This window comes from Lithobates pipiens, unplaced genomic scaffold (genome assembly GCF_037356315.1).
Source record: "Lithobates pipiens isolate NorthernLeopardFrog02 unplaced genomic scaffold, aLitPip1_a1.2 Scaffold_16, whole genome shotgun sequence".
NCBI lineage: Eukaryota > Metazoa > Chordata > Amphibia > Anura > Ranidae > Lithobates > Lithobates pipiens.
Window position 1 is genome coordinate 559660240 of NW_027507748.1, and position 27072 is coordinate 559687311.

Here is a 27072-nt window from a genome sequence, read left to right on the forward strand (position 1 = left end):
CCAAGATTCCAACAACTTACCTTACCATAAATCCTTAACCTATTCTATGGGGCACCCCCAAAGTCCCCACCTTGTCAGACTGGTATAATTGGATAAATAAAATTGCGGAGATAGAGTAACTCATCGCAATCTCCTGAAACTCCCCGCATACATTTTTAACTGTATGGGCTTGCTGGACCCATTTTCAATCTTCCAAAGAATATCTGAAAACAATGAACCTTCCTCTCCCCTAAACTGCCCTCATCATACCATTGAGTCTAAGATAATTTCCACATTATTGGGCGCTCAACCTTACCCACGCATACCAGCCTGCCATGCTGACACGATACATACCTCAAACGTCAAACATTCACTTGTCCCTACCACATCAAACAAATACACACATATTCAGTCTCTCACCTAATAGTACATATAACCACCACAGCCCACTGCTTAACGCCCCTTTCAACCTCCCAAATTCTCTCCCACACCCCTCCTTTTATATCCCCCCCCCTCCATTTTTTCCTTCAAACTTACCCCCCCTTCTTAATCCCTTAAACAAGGCCTGACCTAACTACACCGGGTGTGCTGGTCACACATATACACGTACAAGTAGACAATCTTTCTGCATGACCCACTCTTCCAACTCCCATAAACTAATCAGACCACATAATTGCTATGTACCATATCAGATGAGGAGTAATAAAAGCAACAAAACCTCCCATGACGTCCCACTTTCTACTTATGAAACTAGTTTTATTTCCTGGTTAAAATCGTTATAGTACAACTCACTGTTATTGATGCAATCTACTATTGATCTTAGTGTCATATTTGTCACATATACTTGTTAATACGATCTGACCTTGTTTCTGTGAATAGAACACAACTTATGATGTTCTTGTACCTTTTTCTCTTTTTTCAAATAAAAAGTTTGGAAGAAAAAAGAAAAAGAAACTTGCTGTGGAAGAAAAAAAAAAAGGACGTAAAATGCATTTTTAACATTCGCCTACAAAAAATTTAACTTCAAACCCTTGCTGTGTAGGGGGAGCTCCACTGCAAGGGAAGATTTTACCTTTGCCCAGCATTCAGCTTTAAGTTATTGTAACAATTGTGGTGTCATATCTAGTAAAGAAATTCTTTAAAATGCCTAAAAATTATGCAAAATTATGCATATATATATATATATATATATATATATATATATATATATATACAACAACCTATGACAGGTTCTCTTGAAATCCTATCCCATGGGTATTTACCTTATATGCACTACCTCACACAGCCAAGAGCACATATCAGAGCCCTAAGTCTAGTCCCTGTTTAAAAAGCTGTGAGTCTGTGAGTCTGTGAGTCTGTGCCCGAGATCAGGCTTAATGATCTTCTCCCCTCTTTAATGTGACAATGTTTGGGCCTAACAGTTCTGCCTCTCAAGTCCAAGCACTGCATCCTGGGAGGGGGTACAAAATGCTACACGTTCCCCTATACCCAGAATTACCAGATATTTTTAAAGACTATTATTCTACTTGAAAAAAATAATTCTGTCTGTGTTGCTGTTAGAGAGCTCATCTCTCTATTTGTCTGGTAAAAAACGTCGGCAGGGGAAAGCTGTCCAAAAGAGCCCTGGATAGCAGGAAAAAAACAACAGGGCTTCTGACCCTTCTCCAATCAAAAGTTCTGTTCTGGCCAAGGACCCATGATTGACAGGCCCTTATTGTAGGCCTGACATCTTATATATTTTTGTTGGATTTAATCTCTGCATATTCTTTTTCTAAAATTGCCCCCCACCCCCCATTTGGTCATGCATTCCAACCCCTTGTGGGATCTAGGGTCAGGCCACCACAGGCATGGAACTCTTCCAGGACACACTGTAAGACTGTGGTTCCTCAATCTGGTATATTCATGCACTTTCACCAAATATACCCTGAAGAAAATTGTTCAACAATAAAACGTGATGGGAGATGGGCGGTAGAACAATAATCTGTTCAACGCATCCATATGTTTTTCCTTTCATAGGAGGGCAATATAGTAAAATGTACATATAGACCAGAGGTTTTTAAACTTTTTATCATTGTTTGTACAATAAACATTTATTTTTATTAAAATCTATGTATAATGCTTTCTTGGCTGCAAATAAGTCCCATGTGGGATGCTTCTTTGTTGTGTATAATACAAGGGACGGAGCAACTCTGAACTCATGTACTACTCACCTTACATGCTATCATTACATCATTATCTCAGGTAATGACAAAGTTGTCTCTGAATAAACAGGTTCATAACAGAAATGTAAAAATCACCTGGTTAATACAGAGTACACTTTAGATAAACTTAATTAATTAGTTAATAGTCCTAACTGGCTTAAAATGAAACCTGAGACTACATCTACCACTTGCTAGTATTTAAAAAAAATCCTCAGAATCAAATCTAGGACTAATATGATCTTTTTCAGAAAAAGAAACAAAACATTCATACTTTTCATTGTGTAAATATTCTGAAATATAAAAAAAAAAATCAAATGTATCATAATTTATTAAAAAAAGAAATCTGAATGCATGAATTAAAAATAATAAATTCATTTAAAACTATGCATTGTAACAAAAAAGTTTTATTGATAGAAAAAAAATGTAATGCTTAATGAAGAATAATCTGTTAAAGGAGAAGTCCAGCCTGAGCTTGCTTGGCTGGGCTTCTCCTAATGCCGCGTACAGACGATCGGAATTTCTGTCAAAAAATGTTCGATGTGAGCTTGTTATCGGAAATTCTAACTGTGTGTAGGCTCCATCGAACATTTTTTGTCGGAATTTCCGACAAACAAAATTTGAGGGCTGGTTCTCAAATTTTCTGACAACAAAATCCGTTGTCATAAATTCCAATTGTGTGTACACAATTCCGCCGCACAAAAGTCTATGCATGCTTGGAATCAAGCAGAAGAGCTGCACTGGCTATTGAACTTAATTTTTCTCAGCTCATCGTACGTGTTGCACATCACCGTGTTCTTGACGTACGGAATTTTCCGACAACATTTGTGCGACCGTGTGTGTGCAAGACAAGTTTGAGCCAACATCCGTCAGAAATAAATCCAGGATTTTGTTGTCGGAATGTCCGATCGTCTGTATGCGGTATAAGAGTCACCGGAGTGCAATTTGTTTTGCACTCCTGTGACCCGTTTGCAGCACCGCATCATCCCAACTGTGGGAGTCTCAATCCGCCAGCTGTCTGGACTGATGGCCGTCTCAGCCTCTCAGTGAGCCGATGAGACTCTGAGATGGCCGCTACCCATCCCTCCACAGCTCAACGCTCAAAGAAAACCATTAAAGAATGCCACATTCTATCATTTACTAAGTGGCCAGCCTGACATAATTTTAAAGAGCATGAAAATGTAGATACTGTCAACAGTGGCAAAGCTAGACATTCATTCACCCAAGACAAAGACTCACTTTAGTGCCCCCCCTTCCCCCCAAGTACTGGGAGAAGGTCATTCAGTGGTTGGGAAAGTAGGATGTGGGATGCAGTGCACCACACTGTAACATGTAGCATTCTGTCTCACAGTAAAATAGCAAGTAATGGGGCCTGTGTGCAGGATCATAAGTTGGGTCTTCTTGAGCAAGAAAAATAAAGTACAGTGTCGTGTGCTGAATATTTGCCATGGTTAAAATAGAAGCAGAGTGCAGGGATTCAATAGTAAGCGATACAGAGTTCAGAGGTCAGCAGTATGTGATGCAGAGTTCACAGGTCAGTAGTAAATGGCGCAGATTTCACATATCAATAGTAAGCGATGCAGAGTTCAGAGGTCAGTAGGAAGTGATGCAGAGTTCAGAGGTCAGCAGTAAGAGATGAAGAGTTCAGGAGTCAGTAGCAAGTGGCGCAGAGTTCACAGGTCAGTAGTAATGCAGAGTTCAGGCTCAGTAGTGTCACAGAGTTCATAGGTCAGTAGTAAGTAATGTAGAGTTCAGGAATTAGTAGTAAGTGTCACAGAGTTCATAGGTCAGTAGTAAGTACTGCAGAGTTCAGGGGTCAGTAGTAAGTGGCACAGAGTTCACAGGTCAGTAGTAAGTAATGCAGAGTTCGGGGTCAGTAGTGTCGCAGAGTTCATAGGTCAGTAGTGTCGCAGAGTGCATAGGTCAATAGTAAGTAATGTAGAGTTCACAGGTCAGTAGTAAGTGTCGCAGAGTTCATAGGTCAATAGTAAGTAATGCAGAGTTCAGGGGTCAGTAGTAAGTGGCGCAGAGTTCACAGGTCAGTAGTAAGTAATGCAGGGTTCGGGGTCAGTAGTGTCGCAGAGTTCACAGGTCAGTAGTAAGTAATGTAGAGTTCAGGGATTAGTAGTAAGATTGACAGAGTTCATAGGTCAGTAGTAAGTCATTCAGAGTTCAGCGGTCAGTAGTAAGTGGCACAGAGTTCACAGGTCAGTAGTAAGTAATGCAGAGTTCAGGGGTCAGTAGTAAGTAATGCAGAGTTCACAGGTCAGTAGTCAGTGTCGCAGAGTTCATAGGTCAGTAGTAAGTAATGCAGAGTTCAGGGATTAGTAGTAAGTATCAGAGTTCATAGGTCAGTAGTAAATAATGCACAGTTCAGGGTCAGTAGTAAGTAATGCAGAGTTCAGGTGTCAGTAGTAAGTGTCGCAGAGTTCATAGGTCAATAGTAAGTAATGCAGAGTTCAGGGGTCAGTAGTAAGTGGCGCAGAGTTCACAGGTCAGTAGTAAGTAATGCAGGGTTCGGGGTCAGTAGTGTCGCAGAGTTCACAGGTCAGTAGTAAGTAATGTAGAGTTCAGGGATTAGTAGTAAGATTGACAGAGTTCATAGGTCAGTAGTAAGTCATTCAGAGTTCAGCGGTCAGTAGTAAGTGGCACAGAGTTCACAGGTCAGTAGTAAGTAATGCAGAGTTCAGGGGTCAGTAGTAAGTAATGCGGAGTTCACAGGTCAGTAGTCAGTGTCGCAGAGTTCATAGGTCAGTAGTAAGTAATGCAGAGTTCAGGGATTAGTAGTAAGTATCAGAGTTCATAGGTCAGTAGTAAATAATGCACAGTTCAGGGTCAGTAGTAAGTAATGCAGAGTTCAGGGGTCAGTAGTAAGTGTTGCAGAGTTCATAAGTCAGTAGTAAGTAATGCAGAGTTTATAGGTCAGTAGTAAGTAATGCAGAGTTCAGGGGTCAGTAGTAAGTAATGCAGAATTCAGGGGTCAGTAGTAAGTGTTGCAGAGTTCAGGGGTCAGTAGTAAGTAATGCAGAGCTCACAGGTCAGTAGCCAGTGTTGCAGAGTTAATAGGTCGGTAGTAAGTAATGCAGAGTTCAGGGATTAGTAGTAAGTGTCACAGAGTTCACAGGTCAGTAGTAAGTAATGAAGAGCTCAGGGGTCAGTAGTAAGTGGCCCAGAGTTAATAGGTCAATAGTAAGTAATGCAGAGTTCACAGGTCAGTAGTAAGTAATGCAAAATTCAGTGGTCAGTAGTGTCGCAGAGTTAGTAAGTGGCGCAGAGGTCACAAGTCAGTAGTAAGTAATGCAGAGTTCGGGGTCAGTAGTGTCGCAGAGTTCATAGATCAGTAGTAAGTGTAGCAGAGTTCATAGGTCAGTAGTAATTGATGCAGAGTTGAGAGGTCAGCAGTAAGATATGAAGAGTTCATGAGTCAGTAGTAAGTGGCGCAGAGGTCACAGGTCAGTAGTAAGGAATGCAGAGTTCACAGGTCAGTAGTACGTGTCGCAGAGTTTATAGGTCAGTAATAAATAATGAAGAGTTCAGGGATTAGTAGTGTCACAGAGTTCATAGGTCAGTAATAAGTAATGCAGAGTTCAGGGATTAGTAATGTCACAGAGTTCATAGGTCAGTAGTAAGTAATGCAGAGTTCAGGGGTCAGACGTAAGTGGCGCAGAGTTCACAGGTCAGTAGTAAGTAATGCAGAGTTCGGGCTCAGTAGTGTCACAAAATGTATAGGTCAGTAATAAGTAATGCAGAGTTCAGGGGTCAGTAGTAAGTGTCGCAGAGTTCATAAGTCAGTAGTAAGTAATGCAGATTTTATAGGTCGGTCAGTAGTAAGTGTAGCAGAGTTCAGGGGTCAGTAGTAAGTGTCGCAGAGTTCATAAGTCAGTAGTAAGTAATGCAGATTTTATAGGTCGGTCAGTAGTAAGTGTAGCAGAGTTCAGGGGTCAGTAGTAAGTGTAGCAGAGTTCATAGGTCAGTAGTAAGTGAGGTAGGAGTTCTTGGTAAAGACTAATATGTAAAACAACTACAAAAAGCCCCTTATAAACCCCCCCCCCCCCCCCCCAACATTCTATTCATAATAAATGTAATTTAAAGAATGAGGCTGCTGTGACTATTGAAGTATAGCATATATACACTTTATTAATACCATTAAAAACGTGTATATTCTATATGTTAATGGTCACAGCAGCCTTATTCATGGATTAGGAATAGAATGGTGGGGGTTTGTGGAACACTAATAAGATTTTTTTGTTGTTCACAGTTAACCCCACGCTTGCTGGAGGTGGAGCCCAGTGGGAGCCAAACCCCACAGCTGCCTGCTGCATCTATACTATTTAACTAGCAGGCGCTACCGAAGTGCCCGCTGGTTACTACAGCTGTCATCTGGAGAGAAAAGGATGGCTCATACAATCTTCTTCCCTTGGCACCTGATCTCCTTAACATCACAAACGCTACATGGCTACATGAATCTTTTCTGCAGCTATAGCACTTGTGATCTGGAGGAGATCAGCGGCGGGGGAGGAGATCGGATGAGACCAGCTGCACCCTTCTCAATCCTGCAATAATCCCAGAGGAAATTTCTGGGATTGGAGTTATCAAATCAGGTGTTAGGGCTCACAGAATGTACCCGATCAATCTCCAGAGCTAAGGCTGTGGCTTGTCCATGGCTCTCTGCTCTCCCCTCTGCTCACTGGAGTGCTGGGCTGTGGAGGGGAGAGGGTGGCTGGCTTGGGCTCTCAGTCGATTACTAGGAGGCTGAGCCAGGTGCCAGTCCAGGGTTCTGGTTGGATCCCAACCATATGGTGGGGACCTTTTCAGAATCTGGACCAGCTGTGACATCAGCCAGAAGTGGGCTTCATCCTGCTGTCAGCTGAAAACGGGTCACAGGAGTGCAGAATGAACTACACTCCTGTGAGCCATAGGAAAAGTACAGCCAAAAAAGCGGTTGGCTTACTTTAAAGCAGAGTAACGGGCGCTTTTGTTTTTTAAATAACCCCCATGACAGTTGCCGCTTATACATTTAAAATGGGCTGGTGCTGTATATTATAAAGTTTCTGGTCTTTGTGCACATCTTAGCCCTTGTACACATGGTCGGACATTCCGACAACAAAATCTGTCAGATTTTTTTCAGACGGATTTTGTCCGAAAGTTGTGTTGCATACACACGGTTGGACAAAGTTGTCAGAAAATCCAATCGTTCGGAACGTGATGACGTTCATGCCTTGTGACGGGACTACGTTGCTGCTAGCAGGCAATAGCTTTGGTGTCGTAATTTGATCTGAGCATGCGTGGCACTTTGTCCGATCTGAATTCTCTACAAACGATCGGACTTTGTCCGATCGGATCATGTTGTCGGAAAATTTTATAGCCCAGCTCTAAAACTTTGTCGGTTGGATATTCAGACGGAAACAGTCCGATGGAGACCACACACGGTTGGATTATCCGACAACGCGGTCCGATCGGACATTTTCCGTCGGAATATCCAACCGTGTGTACAAGGGCTTAGAACTTACTTGGAATGCCTGATCCAGCAAGCAGCCATCCTGTTTGTGGGCAACTGAAGCTTGCCAGGACTCTCTTTTCCGGGATTAGGTGCAGCTGGCTTTCCAGCATGCACCTCCCAATCTTGCGCATGTGCAGTGGGAACGAATCGCTGTGTGTGTGGGGATGCCCATTGACTCCTGGAATTGATGACACTGCTATTCCAAGAGCCAATGGGAAAAGGGAAATTACGTATTTTGCTGCAATGAGGATGAATGGAAGGTGCAGCGTTTACCCTCAACAAAAAAGGTAAAAGATGAAAACAAAATAAACTATCCGAAAATGAATAAAGATGTGATCGGCAACAATTGCATCCATTGATGTAAGTTAGGGTGGAAGTCCACTTTAAGGATGATCATTACCATGGGGAGTAGATTGGTGCCCGCTGTAGCCTCTAGGATCCCCCATAGTTTGATGTTGTTCTGACTTTTGCGACTCCCTAGGTCATCCAGATGAAGCTTCAGTTGCACTTCTCATTGAGGGGATCGGGGTTTGCTGCTGTTCAAGGGAGACCACTCTCTTCGGGCATAATTAGAGTCCTGAGTGGAGACCTTAGAGGAAAGGGTTAATGGCTCCTGTCTTATCTGAGTAATATCTGCTTTCAGAGTGGATTGTATTCAGGTTGCAAATGAGGCTAGTTCTTCCCTGGTTTGTAGAGACAGTAAAATGTGGGCTATCTCTGAAGATATAAGTGTTAACTGCAGGGCACTGTCGGGCTACCTACTGGACTGAGCAGGGGCTGCAATGCTGGAAGACACAGAGAGGCTGGAGCCGGCTGTCACTGATGAGGGAGGAGAGATGTCAACTTGCTCTGGAAATATTGTCAGGGGAAGGGTGAGTCTGTCTGTGCTCCCCAATGTGGTAGAGCACGTGTTCATCATAGTGGTGGCTGCAAGAGGGTCCACTGGTGTTGGGGTCTGCTGGTGTTGTGGCTGTGTGAGAGGAGAAGCTAGTTTATGTACTATAGCCAAAAAAAGAAGCTCTACCATTTCATAGCCAAACCATGCCACTGGCGCCCCTCTCAATGAGGCCCCCTAGTTTTCGGGCCTGTCTATGTGTTCATACTGTTATTTATTATATTCAAGAAAAAAAAAAGTTTAAAAAAAGGCTGGATTCACACCTATGCATTTTTAGAGCTTTTAACATTTTGCAGATTTGCACTACAGAACGTGTTCCATAGGAAACCATGGTAAATGGAATGTAGTACAAATCTGCAAAATGAAAAAAGCACTAAAAATGCATAGATGTGAATCACGCCTTAGAGGAGGGAGACTGAATATTTCAACCAAGGCACAAAAAAAGGCTACAGAGGCATTGTTGAATGCAGGTTACCTGTTTTCTCCCGTACATGGAAATACAAGTTGGAAAATACCAATGCAAATTCCACTTAGGAAAAAGTACCCTAGACCAACTCTACACCATATAGTAAGAAACATCTTGGAGATGTACTATGAGTTTTGCTTTCATGTACACTGATTTTAAACAAATATGCAACAGACAAATGTTTATACACTACCTGTATAAACTGCTTTTCACTACTCTCTTTTAAATTCTGTTAGAAGCATAGAGGCAAATGGCATGGAGACCTGACTATATAAAAGAACTATAACAAAATGCAGAAATATTGACAATCTGAATAGTCAATATGGAGCGTCCTTAGTATTTAGTCTCTCGAGTGTCTGGGAATAGCTTAAAATATGCTAATATGTCTACCTCAGACACCCAGAACCTTAAGGTTGGTATACAGTATATTGTTAGTTGGTACAAAGGGGCACGTAACAATGGATAGAAAAAATAAAACAAAGTATTTGTATGGCCAACAGAAAACCCCTACTCCTTTTCTTCTGATGTTTCAGGGCTATCTGCCATTCATCTCTCACCTCAATTCCCCCAATTCAAATTTCATGATCATTTCAGGTGAGATGGTACGCCTGACAAAATACTACATCTTCGCTAAAATACTTTTTTAATGCATACTATTGTGTTATGATCCAGTTAAGTCAATTTATTAATAGAAACACAAATAAAATGAATAACCACTTGCCAACCGTCCCATAGCAGGTGTACTGCTACAGGGCGTCCCCGCTGCGCAGGATCACATATATATTTCCAGGTATCAGGCACGAATCTGCACTGCTTGAGGCTTGTGCATGGCTCTTATGTCCGCCGCCACCTGGTGATCATTTATTACACAGGTAGAACAGCAATCTACCTATGTAAACAAGGCAGATTGTCGTACTGTCAGTATGGAAGGCATTGATCCAGAATTACTGCAAAGCAGGAAGATGGATCAATGTCTTCCATTAGTAAAAGCACCTCTCCCACAGTAGTAAAACACTGGTGAGGCACACAGTTAACTCTTTGATCACCCCTGATGTTAACCCCTTCCCAGACAGTGTCATTAGTACAATGACAGTGCATATTTTTAGCACTAATCACTGTATTGTACTAGTGTCACTGCTCCCAAAAAAAGTGTCAAAAGTGTCACTTATACACGCGATCTGACTATCTGGCGTACTTAGTCTGGCGAACCAGATTCCACCGGACAATTTGACCATATGTGGGCTCCAGCGGACATTTTCTTCCCAAAAGTCCGGCGGAATTAGAAAGAAGGCTTGCTTCAAAATTGTCTGACGGACTCGGCTTTCTAGCAGACAATCCGCTCATCTGTGTGCTAGTCCACCAGACTTTCCAAATGAACAAACTTGCCAACACACGGGCTAAAGTTCATTCATTTTGAAAGTGACTCCAGGTATGACGGGACTAGAGAAGGAAGTCAATGTCGCAACTTTCATCGGTGAGATTGACACCTTGCGAGCCCCGTTGCCTGGTATGTGTTTTAAGGGTAACCCCCTATGCCGAAAAAACAGAGTGGGGGTCCCCCCAAGCCAATACCAGACCCTTATCAGAACACGCAGCCTGGCCAGTCAGGAAAGGGGGTGGGGATGAGCGAGCGCCCCCTCCTGAACCATACCAGGCCGCATGCCCTCAACATGTGGGGGTGGGTGCTTTGGGGAAGGGAGGGCACCCTGTGACCCCCCCCCACCCCAAAGCACCTTGTCCCCATGTTGATTAGGACAAGGGCCTCTTCCCGACAACCCTGGCCGTTGGTTGTCGGGGTCTGCAGGGGGGGGCTTATCGGAATACAGGAGCCCCCTTTAATAAGGGGGCCCCCAGATCCCGGCCCCCCACCCTATGTGAATGTGTATGGGTACATCGTACCCCTACCCATTCACCTGAGTGGAAAAAGTGTCAATAAAAAAAACACACTACACAGGTTTTTAAAGTGGTTTATTATGCAGCTCCAGGGGTCTTCTTCCGACTTTGGGGGTCTTCTTCCGACTTCTCCGCACTTTCTGGTTCTTCTTGCCGAGCTCCTCCACTATCTTCTGCTTTTTTGCTAGCGGAGGAGCCCGGCTTTCTCCGTCGCCGGACTAAGTCCGCCAGATAATCCAATTGTGTGTATGCAGCATTAGTGTCTGATTTGTCTTCCAGAATATCGTAGTCCCACGATGAATTGCTGATCGCCGCCATTACTAGTAAAAATTCCATAAATAAAAAAAAAAATCCATAAATATATGCCATAGTTTGTAGACGCTAGAACTTTTGCGCAGACCAACAATTTACGCTTATTGGGATTTTTTTTACCAAATATATGTAGCAAAATACAGCCCTAAATTGATGAAGACATTTTATTTTTTACTATTTTTTATTGGATATGTTTTTCAGCAGAAAGTAAAAAATATATTTTTTTTTAAAAAAAAATTTCGCTCTATTATGTTTAAAGCGCAAAAAATAAAAACCGCAGAGGTGATCAATTACCACCAAAAGAAAGCAGGGGAAGAAACTGCATTAGGGCAGACAAACAGACAACCACTGTTTATGGCCTAAAATCTCGAGAATGACATTTTTAACAGACTGGCATGTGAAATATAGAAACATATTGTTAGTGCTGACCACCCGCTACTTGCTCTGCATTTTCAATAAGATGTCACTTACAAGATTACTGTCTTCTGACGAGGGCAAAACTCACACCTTCTATTTTAGAATTCACCCTTCTGTTGCTATACATTTACATATTAACTGTTCGCCGTCCAGATCTTCTTGTAGAAAATTAGGCATTGCAGTTCAATAAAACAGGAATTTTCATTTGTTATCACTGCGTAATTTCAGGATATTTACCATAATATTTTTTATTATCGTTCGTCTTGTAAACTTTAGAGGTGTACATACATAAACTATTAATTACAGACAAGCATAAGCCTCATACACACCACTCTTTTTTTTTTCCAGCGGGTTGAACGATAAAACTGACATCTCAGGTCAGAGCTGATGTACTAACAATCAGATGTTAGTACAGCGACACCCCCCCCCCCCCCCCTGCTGTGCTATTGTGTCCCCGCCAGAACACTCCGGTCAGCCCTCTCAGCCATTGGCTACGAGTGTCGATAGGTAGGCAGTCGGCAGACTTTTTTTTCGGGCACAAGACTTCTGTCAGACCGGCTGCCATACACATGGGGAAAATTCGGCCTGTTTGTACTAGGCTTAAGAGTGGGCAAAATCTGCCATTTTAAAATATGCAGCTTCAGCATCAGCTTTCACCACAGACTTTTACTTTTAGCATATTTCCAAAATGTTACAAGCTCTGAAAATAACATAGTATAGGGGGAGCACTATTTTAAAAGTCCCCTGACTGCTCATAAAATGTATCACCCTACAGGTTTTGCATCTGTCCTGGCGCTTCCTCAGAAGCCAGTGGACTGACATGTAAGGAGAGCCAACTGTATGACCAGTTAATGGAATTTTAGCAAACTATGTTGTCTCGCCAAAGCTTTATTTAGATTTATCATTTGTTTTATTACAACATTCTTTACTGCATTTAAATATTTTCACATGCCCATCAAAGATTGTGCCCATCAGATCTTGAATATGATTGTATCTGCTTGTGGATGATATTACACCTATTCATATGTATAGGAGTACAGAAGTATACCTTAGCCTGTATGCAAGATTAAGGGGCTGGTTTACTCAAGGCAAATAGATTGTTTACTTTGCAAATTGTACTGTTCACTTTGCAAGGAAAATTTCCCCAAAGTTTGGAGAATTAGGTATTGACTTCTATTATCTAATCATGTGCAAGGAAAATTCAGTTTTTTTTTATTATTTTCCTTGTACATGATTGGGTATTTTTTGCAAAATAGTTTTACCAGATTTACTGTGCTCTGGGGAAAAAAATCCCCTGCAGAGTGCAATTTCACTTGCAAAGTGAATAAAGTATTTGACTTTAGTAAATTAACACTTTTGTCATCTTTAGTACAGAGATGATAGGCCGAGGCATCTAAATCTCCATTGTAGGCACAAGCCACCCAGGTATCATTAAGCCATAAACCTGAACTTTGCCCATGCAGAGCTTAGTAACAGGTTTTGTTAATGTTCCCCTTCTTGCTGAAAAACACTCATTTTCTTTTACGTCTCCTTCACTCTATCCCATCCCACACCTAGATTCCAGGATCAAGGAAGGAAGGCTTAGAACTTTTTCTTTGCCCCTTTATGGCAGTGTAAGGCCAATCACTAATCACCACTGCTGTCACATTAGAGGAAGAGTATGTCTCATGCTTCTTCACATCCAGATAAACTGGGTAATTCTTCTCTCCCAGTGGCTTACTGAAGCAGCCAAGTTGCTTTGACCTAAATGGGCAAAGCATAGGTTTGCTTTAAAGTGATATTGAAGCTTGGTTTTAAAAAAATAAAAATAACTAACGTGTTAAACGTACCTGCTCTGTGCAATAGTTTTGTACAGAGAAGCCCCGATCCTCCTTTTCTCAGTTCCCCTGCCAGCTCTCCTGGCCTGTTCCTCCTGCCAAGTACCCCACAGCAAGCATCTTGCTCTAAGGGTACCCGAGCCACTGCTCTATCTGCCCATTCACACAAGGAGCTTGGCCCGCCCCACTCTCTCCTCTTTGGCTCACTGGCTGTGATTGACAGTAGCGGGAGCCAATTGTTACCGATGCTGTCACAGCCAATGAGGAGAGAGAGACCTGGAAGAGCTGAGTCTTTCGTACACATCGCTGGATCAGGGTGGGGCTCCGATAAATTTTAGTGGGGGGGCTGCTGAACACAAAATGTTTTTTACCTTCAAGCATAGAATGCATGAATGTAAAAAACCTTGAGCCTTTAAAACCACTTTAAAGACCTGAGTACCACTGCCTTGAAAAAGAGACTCTGCATCAGGACTGTATTTCTAAAGATTTTCCTAATGTTTGATTATGAGATTATGCCATTCGACCTGTTTACTTCACAGTGCCCTGTCGATAAAAGCCATTTTGTTACTATACCACTGGAGCCTTGTTTATTCAAAAGTTATACCACAGGCTGTTCACTGGCTTGATTTCAAACCCCAATTGTATAAAAGAAAGCTTTCCCTGTACCTCTACCTCATGACAAGATATATAGATGATCAATTGCAGTGGATAGGACATTTTCACGCAAATACCTGTATGTATGACCTGTATTTAGGAACAAGACCTAAATACCATAGTCCTTTGGCAAAATCATGATGTGCTGAGGTCTCTTTCTTTATCAATGACAGGGCTTGGTAACTCAAGCCTCAACCAATCTTATATGCTTGAGTATTGCTGTACCACTTTGACTTTCAGCCCAGGTATAAAACTGGGCAGATTCCCCATTTCATACTTTCTTCTATCTATTATATCTAGCAGTGGATAGAATATTTCCCTTGCAAATTCAGAAGACCATGAAGAATGACCTACAGACAATCATTCTGGCGCACACATCACAGAACTTTGGTTTCTTCAAGTAATGATCCTTGAATTTGTGGGGTTTGTCATTAACAGGACGAGGTGGCTCTGGAGGAGGTTCAGGGTCTTCTTCTTCTTCCTCCTCTTCTGACTCATAGATATAGTAAATGATTGGGCCCGAGTTGGGCAGCTCGCCATTTGGCTGAGTCTCTGGGCTTGGAGTCTGGGGCTCATCTTCTTTCTTCTTTTTTTTGAACATTTCCTTTAGCTTCCGAACCTGAAACAGATAATTACACATTTATTAAAAGAATAATGTCATAGTATGAATAGTAATGTTAGCTTTGAAAGATGTTCATAATATAGTTCATATGACAAAATACTTGGTCGTTGACTACGGAAATTAGATTCAGGACTCTAAAACAATTTGGGGGCACAAATCAGGGGGATACAATGAATTAGTTATTTATTTAGCTGTATTATTGAGCTAGATCAAATTAATGGTACAATTGGAACGATTTACTAAAGAAGAGGAGACTGTTTAGCTAGAAAAATTAAAATTATAATTTTGTTAGCACATGATTGGTTGATTGAGATCAACACAGCTTTGCCAAATTTACTAACCTTAACTTTACAAAGTAAAACACACTTTGGCATGTGAACAGCATAACTGCTTTAGTAAATCAACCCCATTTTGGTATTTAAAGATGTAAAATAAAATGACAATAATCGAATCTGATTTAAACTTCACCCTGTGTCCTACAAATCTTCACAGTTCTGTGCTTTTACCATTCTTTCACATATGACACAATGTGGTTGGATTAAAAAATTATATGTAACTGGTGTTTTTTTTAGGTATCTAGTTTTCCTATAACTATATGACTTTTAAAGCGGAGTTCTGCCGAAAAAAAAAAAAAAGTTAAGTCAGCAGCTACAAATACTGCAGCTGCTGACTTTTAAAATAAGGACACTTACCTGTCCAGGGCGCCTGCGATGTCCTCACCCGAAGCCGACTCGTCCCGTGGCTCCTTGGTGGAGGCACCAGCATATTCAGTAAGGTAATCAGGGAGGGAAGCCTTGCGGCTTCACTCCCTGGTTCCCTATTGCACATGCGTGAGTTGTGCTGCATGTCCTGACTGGTCCCTGCTATCTTCTGGGACCTGTGTGTCTCCCAGAAGACAGTGGGTGTGTGGGTTTGGGGGAAGGAGGGGCCAGACATGGTGTAAATTGCCACAGATTCTGTGGAAGTGGGAGCAAATACCTGTATTAGACAGGTATCTGCTCCCCCCTCCCCCCTGAAAGGTGCCAAATGTAATACCGGAGGGATAAGTGGAATTTCCATTTTTGGGTGGAACTCCGCTTTAAGCATTATATTTTGTAGAAACATGTTTTTAGTTTCTTTTAAGAATCAGTCAAACCTGACTGGCAGTACTGCATTGCAAGACACAATCATCATGCAAAGCTAATAATAAAATGTATGAGCATTAATAGCTACCCTCAATAGTGTGTGTGGGTGTATGTGTATATATATATATATATATATATATATATATATATATATATTATATATATATATATATATATATATATATATATCAACATCCCATATGCTTTGAAACGATAACACACAGTAATAATCAATAAAGCAAAAGCAGAGCTCTTCCGGTGTATTACACACTCTTCTTCCCAACAAAATAATTGCACCCTGTGACAGGTTAGTCCATATAAAAACAATACCTATTGACAAAGACGGTATGACGAAACGTGTATGGGCATGACCACATGGCTTGTGAGACTGGCAGCAGCTGCGAACTCTACCCAGGAATACCTGCTAATAGGATTTCTAAGTATCGGTGAGAGAGACTGTGCGGCAGAGTGTCTTATATATGTTCAAATGGCGGTTTTTAGTTGTTTTATTTTAAGTGCAATGTTAAAAGGGGGGTACTTATGGGAATAAAAGCCTTAACAGGATCACGCTATTAGGTCTGTTTCCCTTTGTTTTGAAATACTGAGACTGTAGAAGACCTTGATCTCGAATGACATGATGATGTGAAAGATATGACCGAAAGGCGTATATACTTTGCATATCTGGTGAGTGCAAATTTTGAGAGGAGCGGTATCACGAGGTGTGGTGAAGGTTTTGCTTATTTATACACCTGACTAATCCCCAGATAAACACTCAGTGGAGAAAGTTTTTATATGGACTCAATTATTTTGAACCGTTTGGAAGCAAAGTGTGTAATAGTTATACTGCGGCAAGTTGGCTCAGCTGTGCAAATCAACGCACGTGGGAAAGAGAGGCAGAACAGAGATCTGCCTTTGTAAATAAGACAGATCCCCGTTCTGACGGGAGGAGAGAGAGAGATCAGCTTTTTCTAGTGATCAGGAGCAGCAATCTCTCTCTACTCTCAGTCAGTCTCCCTGACAGTTAGAAAGCACCACCTTAGGGAACACTTAATCCTTGGATCGCCATTAGTGTTAACCCCTTCCCTGCCAGTGCCATTTATACAGTGACCAGTGCTTTTTTGTGGCACTGATCGCTGTATTGGTGTCACTGGTCACCAATAAGTGTCACTTAGGGTCAGATTAGTCTGCCGAAATGCCGCAATCCTGCTAAAAATCGCAGATCGCCACTATTACTAGTAAAAACAATAAAAAAATAAAAAGTCCCTAAATCTTTCCCCTATTTTGTAGACGCTATAACTTTTGCGTACACCAATCAATATACCTTTATTGTGATTTTTTTTAACCAAAAATTTGTAGCAGAATACATATTGGCCTAAACTGATGAATAAATTTGTTTTTTAATATATATTTCTTGGAAATGTATCATAGCAGAAAGTAAAAAATAGTTTATTTTTCAAAATGTTGGTCTTTTTTGTATATAGCGCAAAAAATAAAAATTGCAGAGGTTATCAAATACCACCAAAAGAAAGCTCTATTTGTGGGGAAAAAATACATCAATTTTGTTTGGGTACAGCATCATGTAAATATGGTTTGTAATTTTTCTTAAAGCAAAAGATAAAAAAAAAAAATGTGATCTTTTGCTTTTAATGGTTGAGGAGAGATTTGTGGTTTTTAAAGGGACAGTGTAAACATTTAAAAAATGTAATAAAATAAATAATAATAAAAAAACTTTAAAGCGCCCCTTTCCCTGCATGCTAGTATTGAATGCATACATGGGTCACGCCCATATATGTAAACTGTGCTTGTACCACATATGTTAGGTATCAACTGCGAACATCTGAACAAGAGCAATAATTCTAGCACTAGACCTCCTCTGTAATTCTAAACTGGTAACCTGTACACGTAGTTTGGCACCATTCCACGAGTGCATGCAATTTTAAAGCATGACATGTATCTATTTGAGTAACATTATCTGTCATTATATATAAAAAATTGGGGTTATATATTATGCTTTGTTTTTTTAATTCATTAACCACTTGCCTACAGGGCAATTTTACCCCCTTCTTGCCCAAGCCAATTTTCAGCTTTCAGAGCTGTCACAATTTGAATGACAATTGCGTGGTCATACAACACTGTACCTAAATTCAATTTTTATATTTTTTTTCACACGAATATTGCATTCTTTTAGTTGTATTTAATCACTGCTGGGTTTTAATTTTTTTGCTAAACAAAACAAAAAAAAAATGCAAATTTTGGAAAAGTTTTTCTTAGTTTCTGTCAGTGCATTCTGTATATAAGTAATTTTTATCCTTCACTGATGTGCGCTGATGAGGTAGCACTGATGGGCACTGATGAGGGGGCGCTAATATGCTGCACTGATGGGAACTCATAGCTGGCATGGATAGGCGGCACTGATGGACACTGATGGGCAGCACTGAAAGGCAGCACTGACTGGCATCACTAATGGGCACTGATTGGTGTTACTGATGGGCACTGATTGGTGTCACTGATGGGCACTGATGATCAGTGCCCTGATTACTTGTACAGCTCTCCCCTGCAAAGAGATGCCGCTCCTCACCACACACTCTGTCAGTGTGAGCCGACTTCCTTGTTTACATGTGAATGGCTGTGATTGGACACAGCCGATCACATTGGTAAAGAGCCGCATCATCGGTTCTTTACCGAGATAGGGGTCGCGCCGTGTCCTAGGAACATGCAACGAGAGTGCATCCCGCCTGCTGCCATTTTAATATATGGCAGGCGGGACGTGGTTAAAGTGCATGAAAAACTGTGGTACAAAAACCTTGTAGCATAAAAAAAATGCAATGAGCACCATTTGATTCTCTGGGGTCTCTGCTAAAAAATGTATATAATATTTGGGGGTTCTAAGCTATTTTCTAGCAAAAAATACTGCTCTTTACTTGTAAACAGAAATGTCAGAAAAAGGCTGGGTCCTTAATGGTAATAACAAAATTGGCTAGTTCAGCAATCAGTATTACAAAGAAAGGATGTAGCCATAGGAACAGACTTAGCAGTGAGTTTTGTTAATGCATTCATGGTACATGGTGTATATTTAGGGCATTCTCATATAAATAACAACATGCTCGCATAAATAACAACACAATTGGTGCTAAATTGAGCGTCTTTTACTTTTTTTTTTTTTTTTTTTTTTTTTGAGATTAAATTGTTTCAATTCATTTAATAAATATCCACTGAAATTTTTTATTTCAAGGATCTGAAAACAAAGTCCAACTAATTTTCAGAAGTAAGCATAACACAACTGGTTCCTAATAATTAATTATATTGACAGGCGGATTGATAATATTCCATATGGTCAATTAAAAAGCATAAAAACACATTGTACAAGATACCAGGACTGTGGAATGCAGGCAAATATTTATTTGGCTAGGCAGCTGATCACAGACAATGACAGATGCTATGAAAGGCATAGAAGTGTGATATGGAAAATTGTCTAGAAATACCATCTTTAACTGTAAAAAAATGGTTCAAACTTAAGAATAGCTTTAATGCAATAGATCCTGAACATATTAATTAAAAGGTTACATAATTGTTATCTTGGCACTTTATAGAAAACTAATTAAGATAGTTGTATTTTGGAGATGACTTCAGAGATTCTGTAGTGCTTAAATGCTTAAAAGTAAATGTTCACCCAGTTTGAACCAATCTACAGAAAAACTAGAAACAGCACTAGCCTAGCAGAAGATGGCAAAAGGCACAGAAATAAATACATATCCCTCAAATGAACCTTTTGCATGTAATTGAAGACTGGATGATTGCCTGATGTTACTGCTTCAAATGAGTCACCATGTATCAAAGTACATTGTAATAGGCACGTCCAGTAAGCAATCCCGTCACTGACGAATTGTTGCTAACAGATTTACTCACTAGCTATTCTAGCAAGATGTTGCTCTCACGTTATCCAGGGAGATTTGGCAGCATTCTAGGCCAGCATAGCAATGATTCAGTAGAGGTATATGGAGGCCTCTTTCTGATGATTCTTCTGCTTGCAATGTGTCACCAGAATAATGGCTTATGTGACCTAAGACTAAGTCTTAGAAAAGAGGTTCCTAGAGTATGGAATACACAGGATAGAATATTTCTATCAGTTCCACATTCAGAAAACATCAGCTAGGTGCTGGGATACTCCAGCCTGAACCTTGTTTTAATAAGGCTGTGTCCACATTGGCTGTTTTCACAGTGAACCAAAAAGACAGAAACAGATGTGCTTTTTGTTCCCATAGGGCAGTGGTCACCTTTGCTTAACTTTATCTGGCCCTTGAGGCACTATTCCACAAACTAACACCAATGATGGGGCACCATTCTCCCTACTGACACCATCAATGGAGTACCATTCCCCCTTCTGATACCATCAATGGGGTACCATTAACCCTACTGACACCATCAATGGGGTACTATTGTGCTCATTGATATAAAAAACGGGGCACTATTCCTCTCATTAAAACCAATGAGAAGGCACTGATGCTGGGGCATTTTCTACTCCCACTGTTCACAGGCTGGCTCCCCTAAAGCCTAAAGGACAGTAAACTGGCCCTTTGTTTAGAAAGTTTTGAGACTCCTGCTATAGGGGAATTACTACTTATTTCCCTAAGGTGTCGGAAAAAGAAATTAGGAGAAATCTTTTAGTGGGGACAACAGAAATTAAAGGTTCTTTCACCCCACTCAATTGCAGTTCTACCCCCAGAGGAGCCGCTTAAGTATCTTTAGTTCCATACGCTGCCTCTCAACCCTCACAACATCCTCAGCCCCTCTTGGCACACATGGCAATAGGGTAAGTGCAATGACCAATGAGAAACGCACACGTTATGATAAAACAGAAATGGTCTTTACTGCAATTTTTCCTTGGAAAAGTAACAGACAGTAACAGTGTATATATATTCAAGTAATCAACTGGAGAGCAATAACTGAGATTAAGAGCAATATAGCTCAATACTATATTCAGGCTGCTCTCAGGGGATTCGGGGGCTCTATGAGTCCAGGCAGGAGGAGAGCAGAGGAATGACCTTCTCTCATGTCAGACCTCTCTCTTTTGTCCCCTGACACCACAGGCCCAACTACCAACACTGTTATTAAATCAACACTTAAGGAGTTAGGCCGCGTACACACGCGCGGACTGTTCGCCCAACTTTGTCCGTCAAACAGTTTCGGCAAACAGTCCGCTCAAAATTAGCATGGACGGACATGGCCACACACGACGTACGAACAGTTTGCTGAAACCGTGCGCGATGACGTGAACGGCACGTACGACGGGACGAAAAATACAACGTCCTATACACTGCATTATAACTTTCGGCGTGTTAAGCCTTTCTGAGCATGCGCGGAACTTAGTTTGTCGAACAAGCCTACACACGGGCGGACTGTTCGCTCAAACAAAGTTTCAGCGGACAGTTTTTCGGAATTTCCGAAAAACCTTGTTCGTCAAACTGTCCGCTGAAACTGTCCGCTGAACGCCCACACACGAGCGGACTGTCCGCTGAAACACTGTTCAGCGGACAAAGTTGGACGAACAGTCCGCCCGTGTGTACGCGGCCTTAGCTTCCAAGGCAATGATAAGGCACTGATGCTGGGGCATTTTCTACTCCCACTGTTCACAGGCTGGCTCCCCTAAAGCCTAAAGGACAGTAAACTGGCCCTTTGCTTAGAAAGTTTGGACACCCCTGCTATAGGGGAATTACTAATTTCCCTATGGTGTCGGAAAAAGACATTAGGAGAAATCTTTCAGTGGGGACAGCAACAGAAATTAAAGGTTCTTTCACCCCACTCAATTGCAGTGCTACCCCCAGAGGAGCCACATAAGTATCTTTAGTTCCATTTAAGGAGTTAGCTTCCAAGGCAAACTATCCCACACACCCACTACATATACAGAGTAATGGACATGTGTGTGCGTGCCTGTATGGCATCAGTAACATCAGTCCATTTGAAGAATGATGAGGCCTTGGGTCTTCAGCTAACCACTCTTGTTGGTGCACGTTAACACCTAAATAGTAGGGTCAAACAGTACAACTGCCCCGGATTATCAAGTAAAGAATGCAGGATCTTCCTCCGCAAGGTGAAAGGACAATGGTGTCTGTATACAGTGTCTCTGCATCTGGATAGCCTGGTGTCCTGTGGCATAACAGGTGTCAGCAAGGTAACTAAGAGCATCAATGTCTGTATAAAATGTTCATAGAGCTGGAGTAGCAAAGTGAAGCAACTCTAACTGTGTGCAGTGTCTTTGTTTCCTGCAAATGGGAACGTGCCCCTCTCATCAAATCCTGTGGTCAAGGCCCAAACTAATCACTTCTACTGACCCATCTGACCACCTCGCACTGGAACACTTGCAGGCATGCCTAGATGTGCACCTGGAATCCCCCTCTCTCAAGCTGGATGGCCCGACCGGCTGTAGACACCTTGAACAGTGCAGTGGACTGACCTGGGAGGCAGCACCTCTCCCCTAGGTCCAGTCTCCTTTCCTGCCTCGTGGTAACTGAATTCCCTCAGATAAGCAAGATGAAGTCTTTTGTTCCTTTACCCCAGAGCAGGCTGACTCTTGTAGTTCTGTGTCCATAGAAAGCTATGGGGCCATTTTAGATGGGGTCTACATATCCCAATATCCTTTGCAGCTGCTACTGTTAAAGTCCTTCTCATTAGTTCCTGTAAATGACTTCATTCTGATTGGCTCCCTAACCTTCTGCCAATAGGAACACAGGGGAGGATGCAGGGAAGGATACAGCGGGAGCAGCTCTGTGTGAGTCAGTGAAGAGAAAAAAAGGGGGGAGGAATCTCCCTCAGATGGTGACAGGCACTTTCTTCCTCACAAGTGAACCTCGACTAGGCCTCGGGATATGCAGGGCACCTGCTACACAATAAAACAATGTTTAGCCACAGGGGTGAGTTTTGACTTCATATGGAGATGGTGACTGCTTCTTTGAGCACTTTAGAAGAGTAAACTCACACTAAAAGCACGGTGGGTGCTCTGTGTTTTTTTTCCTGGCACCACAGGAAAGTGAGTAGTAATTCCCCTATAGGAACATACTATATCTGAAAAATCATTTGACTGGTATTCCATTAAAATGTGGTTGTGCCATTATTGAAAAAAGGATCTTTTAGTGATTTATGGCTGTCAAAACACGACTAACAACTTCAGTTATTGTCAGCAAAACTCAGATTTTATAGAGAACATTTCAGAACACAAACACAGGAACCGCAAATGCTGATTTCATTTGTGCAAGCTCCAGGACGGTAAAACTCATCCTGGCTCTTATAACAAGCTATTTACCAGGTACAAGCTTGCAGGATAAAATTTCTGATCTTTGAAAATTTACTGGCTACATTCTTATTCTAGGTCATTGGGTAGTAAAACCAAAAAAAAAAAAAAACACCTGGCCACACAATGACTGAGAAAGTGATAACTCTTTAACTATGTAGGGGGTTCCTTACTTTTAGTGTGGTAAGGATGTGGCACTCCCTTTCACAGTTGGTGTCAATTTACAGGGATATGGAAAATCAAAGTTACACACACACACTCAAGTTGAACTGGATAGACTGATGTCTTTATTCAACCTTACCAATTACTGTAAGGTCCTGGAACCTGAAGCTTTAAAAAAAACAAGTCCAGAAATTGTACCTCACTTACTCATGTCCTGCTATTATCATATGTTAAAGAAAGACATCAAAATATACCCAACTTTTCTGGCCGAATTAATTAGCCCAAAATGCAGGAAAGGTGGTGTGGCCTACCTCAGTAGTCGAGTCCCTAGTGACAAAGTAAAACTAAATCAGAGAAGCTTAGAAATACAAACGCTGTGGTCAGATAATGCCAAATACTTTGTGGAGCCTATATTAAGCAGGTCTTTAAGGGTTTATAACAGATAGCAGGTTCACTATAGCAAGGAGATTAAAAATCCACACTGCCACTTTGTCTACTGCCCATAATTATTATTATTATTCAGGTTTTATATAGCGCCAACAGTTTGTGCAGCGCTTTACAACATGAGGGCAGACATTAGAACTACATTACAATTTGGTACAAGAGGAATCAGAGGGCCCTGCTCGTTAGAGCTTACAATCTAAAAAGGAAGGGTCAATTGATACAAAAGGTAATAGCTGTGGGGAGATGAGCTGATGGAGGAAGTAAAACAGTGTTAGTTAGAAGCAGGATAGGCTTCTTTGAAGAGAAGGGTTTTCAGGGATCGCCTAAAGATAGATAGATTAGGGGACAGTTGGACAGATTGGGGTAGGGAGTTCCAAAGAATGGGAGAAGCTCTGGAGAAATCCTGGAGGCGAGCATGTGAGGAGATGACAAGGGAGCTAGAGAGCAGGAGGTCTTGGAATGACTGAAGAGAGCGTCTTGGTTGGTATTTTGGGACTAGGTTAGTGATGTAGCAGGGGGCAGAGTTATGGATGGCTTTGTAAATTATTGTTAGTACTTTGAATTTTATTTGTTGGGTGAGTGGAAGCCAGTGGAGGGATTGGTAGAGAGGGGTGGAGGACACTGAATGGCTGTTAAGGTGTATGAGTCTGGCAGCGGCATTCATTATGGACTGAAGGGGGGATAGTCTATAAGGGTAATCCAATAAGGAGGGAGTTGCAGTAGTCAAGGCGAGAGATGACCAGGGAGTGAATAAGAAGTTTGGTGGTGTCATTAGTTAAGAAGGGGCGTATTCTGGAAATGTTGCGGAGGCTAAGGCGGCATGATTTGGACAGGGATTGGATGCGGGCCTGAAAGGACAGTTCAGAGTCTAAAGTTACCCCTAGCACCCTGGCATGTGGGGACAGACTGATAGATGTGCCATTAATCTTGACAGAGAAGTCAGGGGAAGGGGCACGTGGGGGAGGAAATATTAAGAGCTCAGTTTTAGATAGATTAAGTTTGAGGAAGTGGTTTGACATCCAGGCTGATATGTCTGTTAGTAGATCAGTGATGCGTGAGGAGATTGATGGGGTGAGCTGAGGGGCAGAGAGATAGATTTGGGTGTCATCAGCATACAAATGGTAGTGAAAACCATGGGAGGCTATCAGCTGACCATGGTCAATTTCAAATGATTTACCATTATTTGAAATTCTGTATACTAAGTACAAAAAACTTCAAGTAATTTCACAACAACGCTTTACTTTTTTAAACCTCCATGCTCAGTGTATTAAATAAGCATTACTGTTAGTTCCTGTGTCGATGGGCTTTGGTTTATTTTCTTTCAGTTTTTCTTTCAGTCCCATACAAATCTATGGAAATGCAAAACCCCCTTGAAGCAGGCTAAGAGCAAGTCAGAAGATGTCAGGCTCAGGTCAAATGCACCTGTCAATGACTTCTGAACGATCCCAGAAGCATATCAAACTAATACCATGGATACAAGCGACATAGGCCCTTATAAAGTAGAGAATGCAGGACTGTGGATTTCATATCTTAGACCACTTTTCCATGGGGGTGTCAGCACCAGAGATCAACAATGTGAGCGTTTTCTTCTCTGTAATTGGCCAACATAAAGGCCTCTTTATGTTATCTTGTTTGTCTTGCCTAATTCATATCAGCATTAAGCTGTAGTCCGTAATAAATCCTGTATGGTCTAAAGCTGGCCACACACTTGCATTGGAAGTGTGAACTAGCCCTTAAAATGTATCTAAAGCCATATTTAAAAAAAAAATGCTGACCAGAATTGTAAAGGGCTTAGAACCTCTGTCAGCTTTTTATCATGGCCTAGAGATTTCTGCTGGGGAAAATAATATTAATCTTAATAATCACTGTTAACGTGACTGAAAGTGATGGTGAAGAGATTGAAGAAGTGAAGAGATTGTATCTTGCTTCCTGTTGTGTCTATGCAAACGTTAATGGAAGAAAAATCTTCCCAGTGGACCATAGAGAACAAAAAAAAAAAAAAAACATGACGGGGGTTTGCAATTACTAAATCCAAAATTAAATAAAAAAAAGTTTTAGCTTCAGACATTTCATATTATTCATTTAAAATTGTAATAAAAAAACATTATTGTGCATTGTCAGTAACTCATAGCAAATAATATATTTTTTCTCCATTTCTCTGACTGTTCCAAACTGATAAAAGGAGAGCTACATAATTGGTTTCTGCATGTTGTATGTCATCATTACACTTTGCATCGCCTTGGTAATTAAGCTTGTAGCTCATTTCATCTTTTGAATCTTAATTGTATAATTAACCCCTTGTTCACCTTATGTGGGAAATAAACTTTGAAGGAACAATGATATTACAATAAAAAGCATCATGATATTTAGGAGTCCTCACATTTTCTAAAATCAGTATATATAGTGTCTCTTTCCAAAATCAAACTTCTGTACAGGAAGATGCAGACGTGTCTTTTTTATCTAACTATACTTTTTTGTCTGTGTTGTGCATACTCTGGGTCTTGTCACACTGTATGGTGTGTCTCTGCAGAGATGTCATGCATGACATTGTGCAGGAATGTGACCTGTCCTAGGAATGTGTGCGCAACAAATGGAAAAACATTTCTTCAGAGCCCTGCTTACATTACTTTTCAAGTAGCTATTTTAAGGGACATTAGAGTATATTTTTAATGAGGACGCATTCTGAGTTATTAACGTTTACTGGAAAGTAGGTTTTGATGTGACTTTTTGTTTTTCTTTGCTTATTATTCCCCATTTGGAACCCATTTCATCAACGTGTTTGTAGATAATTGTTTGAGCACCCATCTGTAAGTTAAAAACAACAATCAATAGACTCGATGAATGACTACTGAAGTCAATTTAGCAATCAAACTGTTTACAGTCAGTCTAAAGGCCGGTACACATGATAAAAACATTGGAAGAAAAATTTTGCATGACGAACAATCGACTGATTATCTGATCATTAGTATAGTGCTTCTGACAGCCGATTACGACTTTTTGGACAAAAATCCTGAAGGTGCAGACTAGAAAATTATTATCATAAGTGAGCACAACGTCCTGATTTTGTTTAATAATCACAATTTTAGTCTGAAAATAATCGTAAGAGCAAGACTACTCATTCTCGGAAACCAAAAAATACATTATAAAACAATTCAACCCATTACATCACTTCCAAAGTTGTATTCTGTCGTACAAGAATTTTCGCAAGTTCAGTAACCTCTTCATAAAATGAGACTAGCATGCAAAAATACATGTGATGATTATTCAGCCGATAATCTCATCGTGTGTACCAGGGTTTAGAAGA

The 27072-nt window shown here is 41.1% G+C and overlaps 1 protein-coding gene across 3 annotated transcripts in view; it reads right to left on the reverse strand.

Annotated features, from left to right (window-relative positions):
* Positions 1-27072, reverse strand: part of STAC3 (SH3 and cysteine rich domain 3) — a 172390-nt gene that overhangs the window by 91373 nt on the left and 53945 nt on the right. For all 3 annotated transcript variants that reach the window (XM_077483574.1, XM_077483575.1, XM_077483573.1), the window contains exon 2: positions 14486-14750. In XM_077483574.1, the coding sequence (XP_077339700.1) occupies positions 14486-14732 (247 nt within the window). In that variant the 5' untranslated portion in view covers positions 14733-14750. The remainder of the gene's footprint in view (positions 1-14485; positions 14751-27072) is intronic.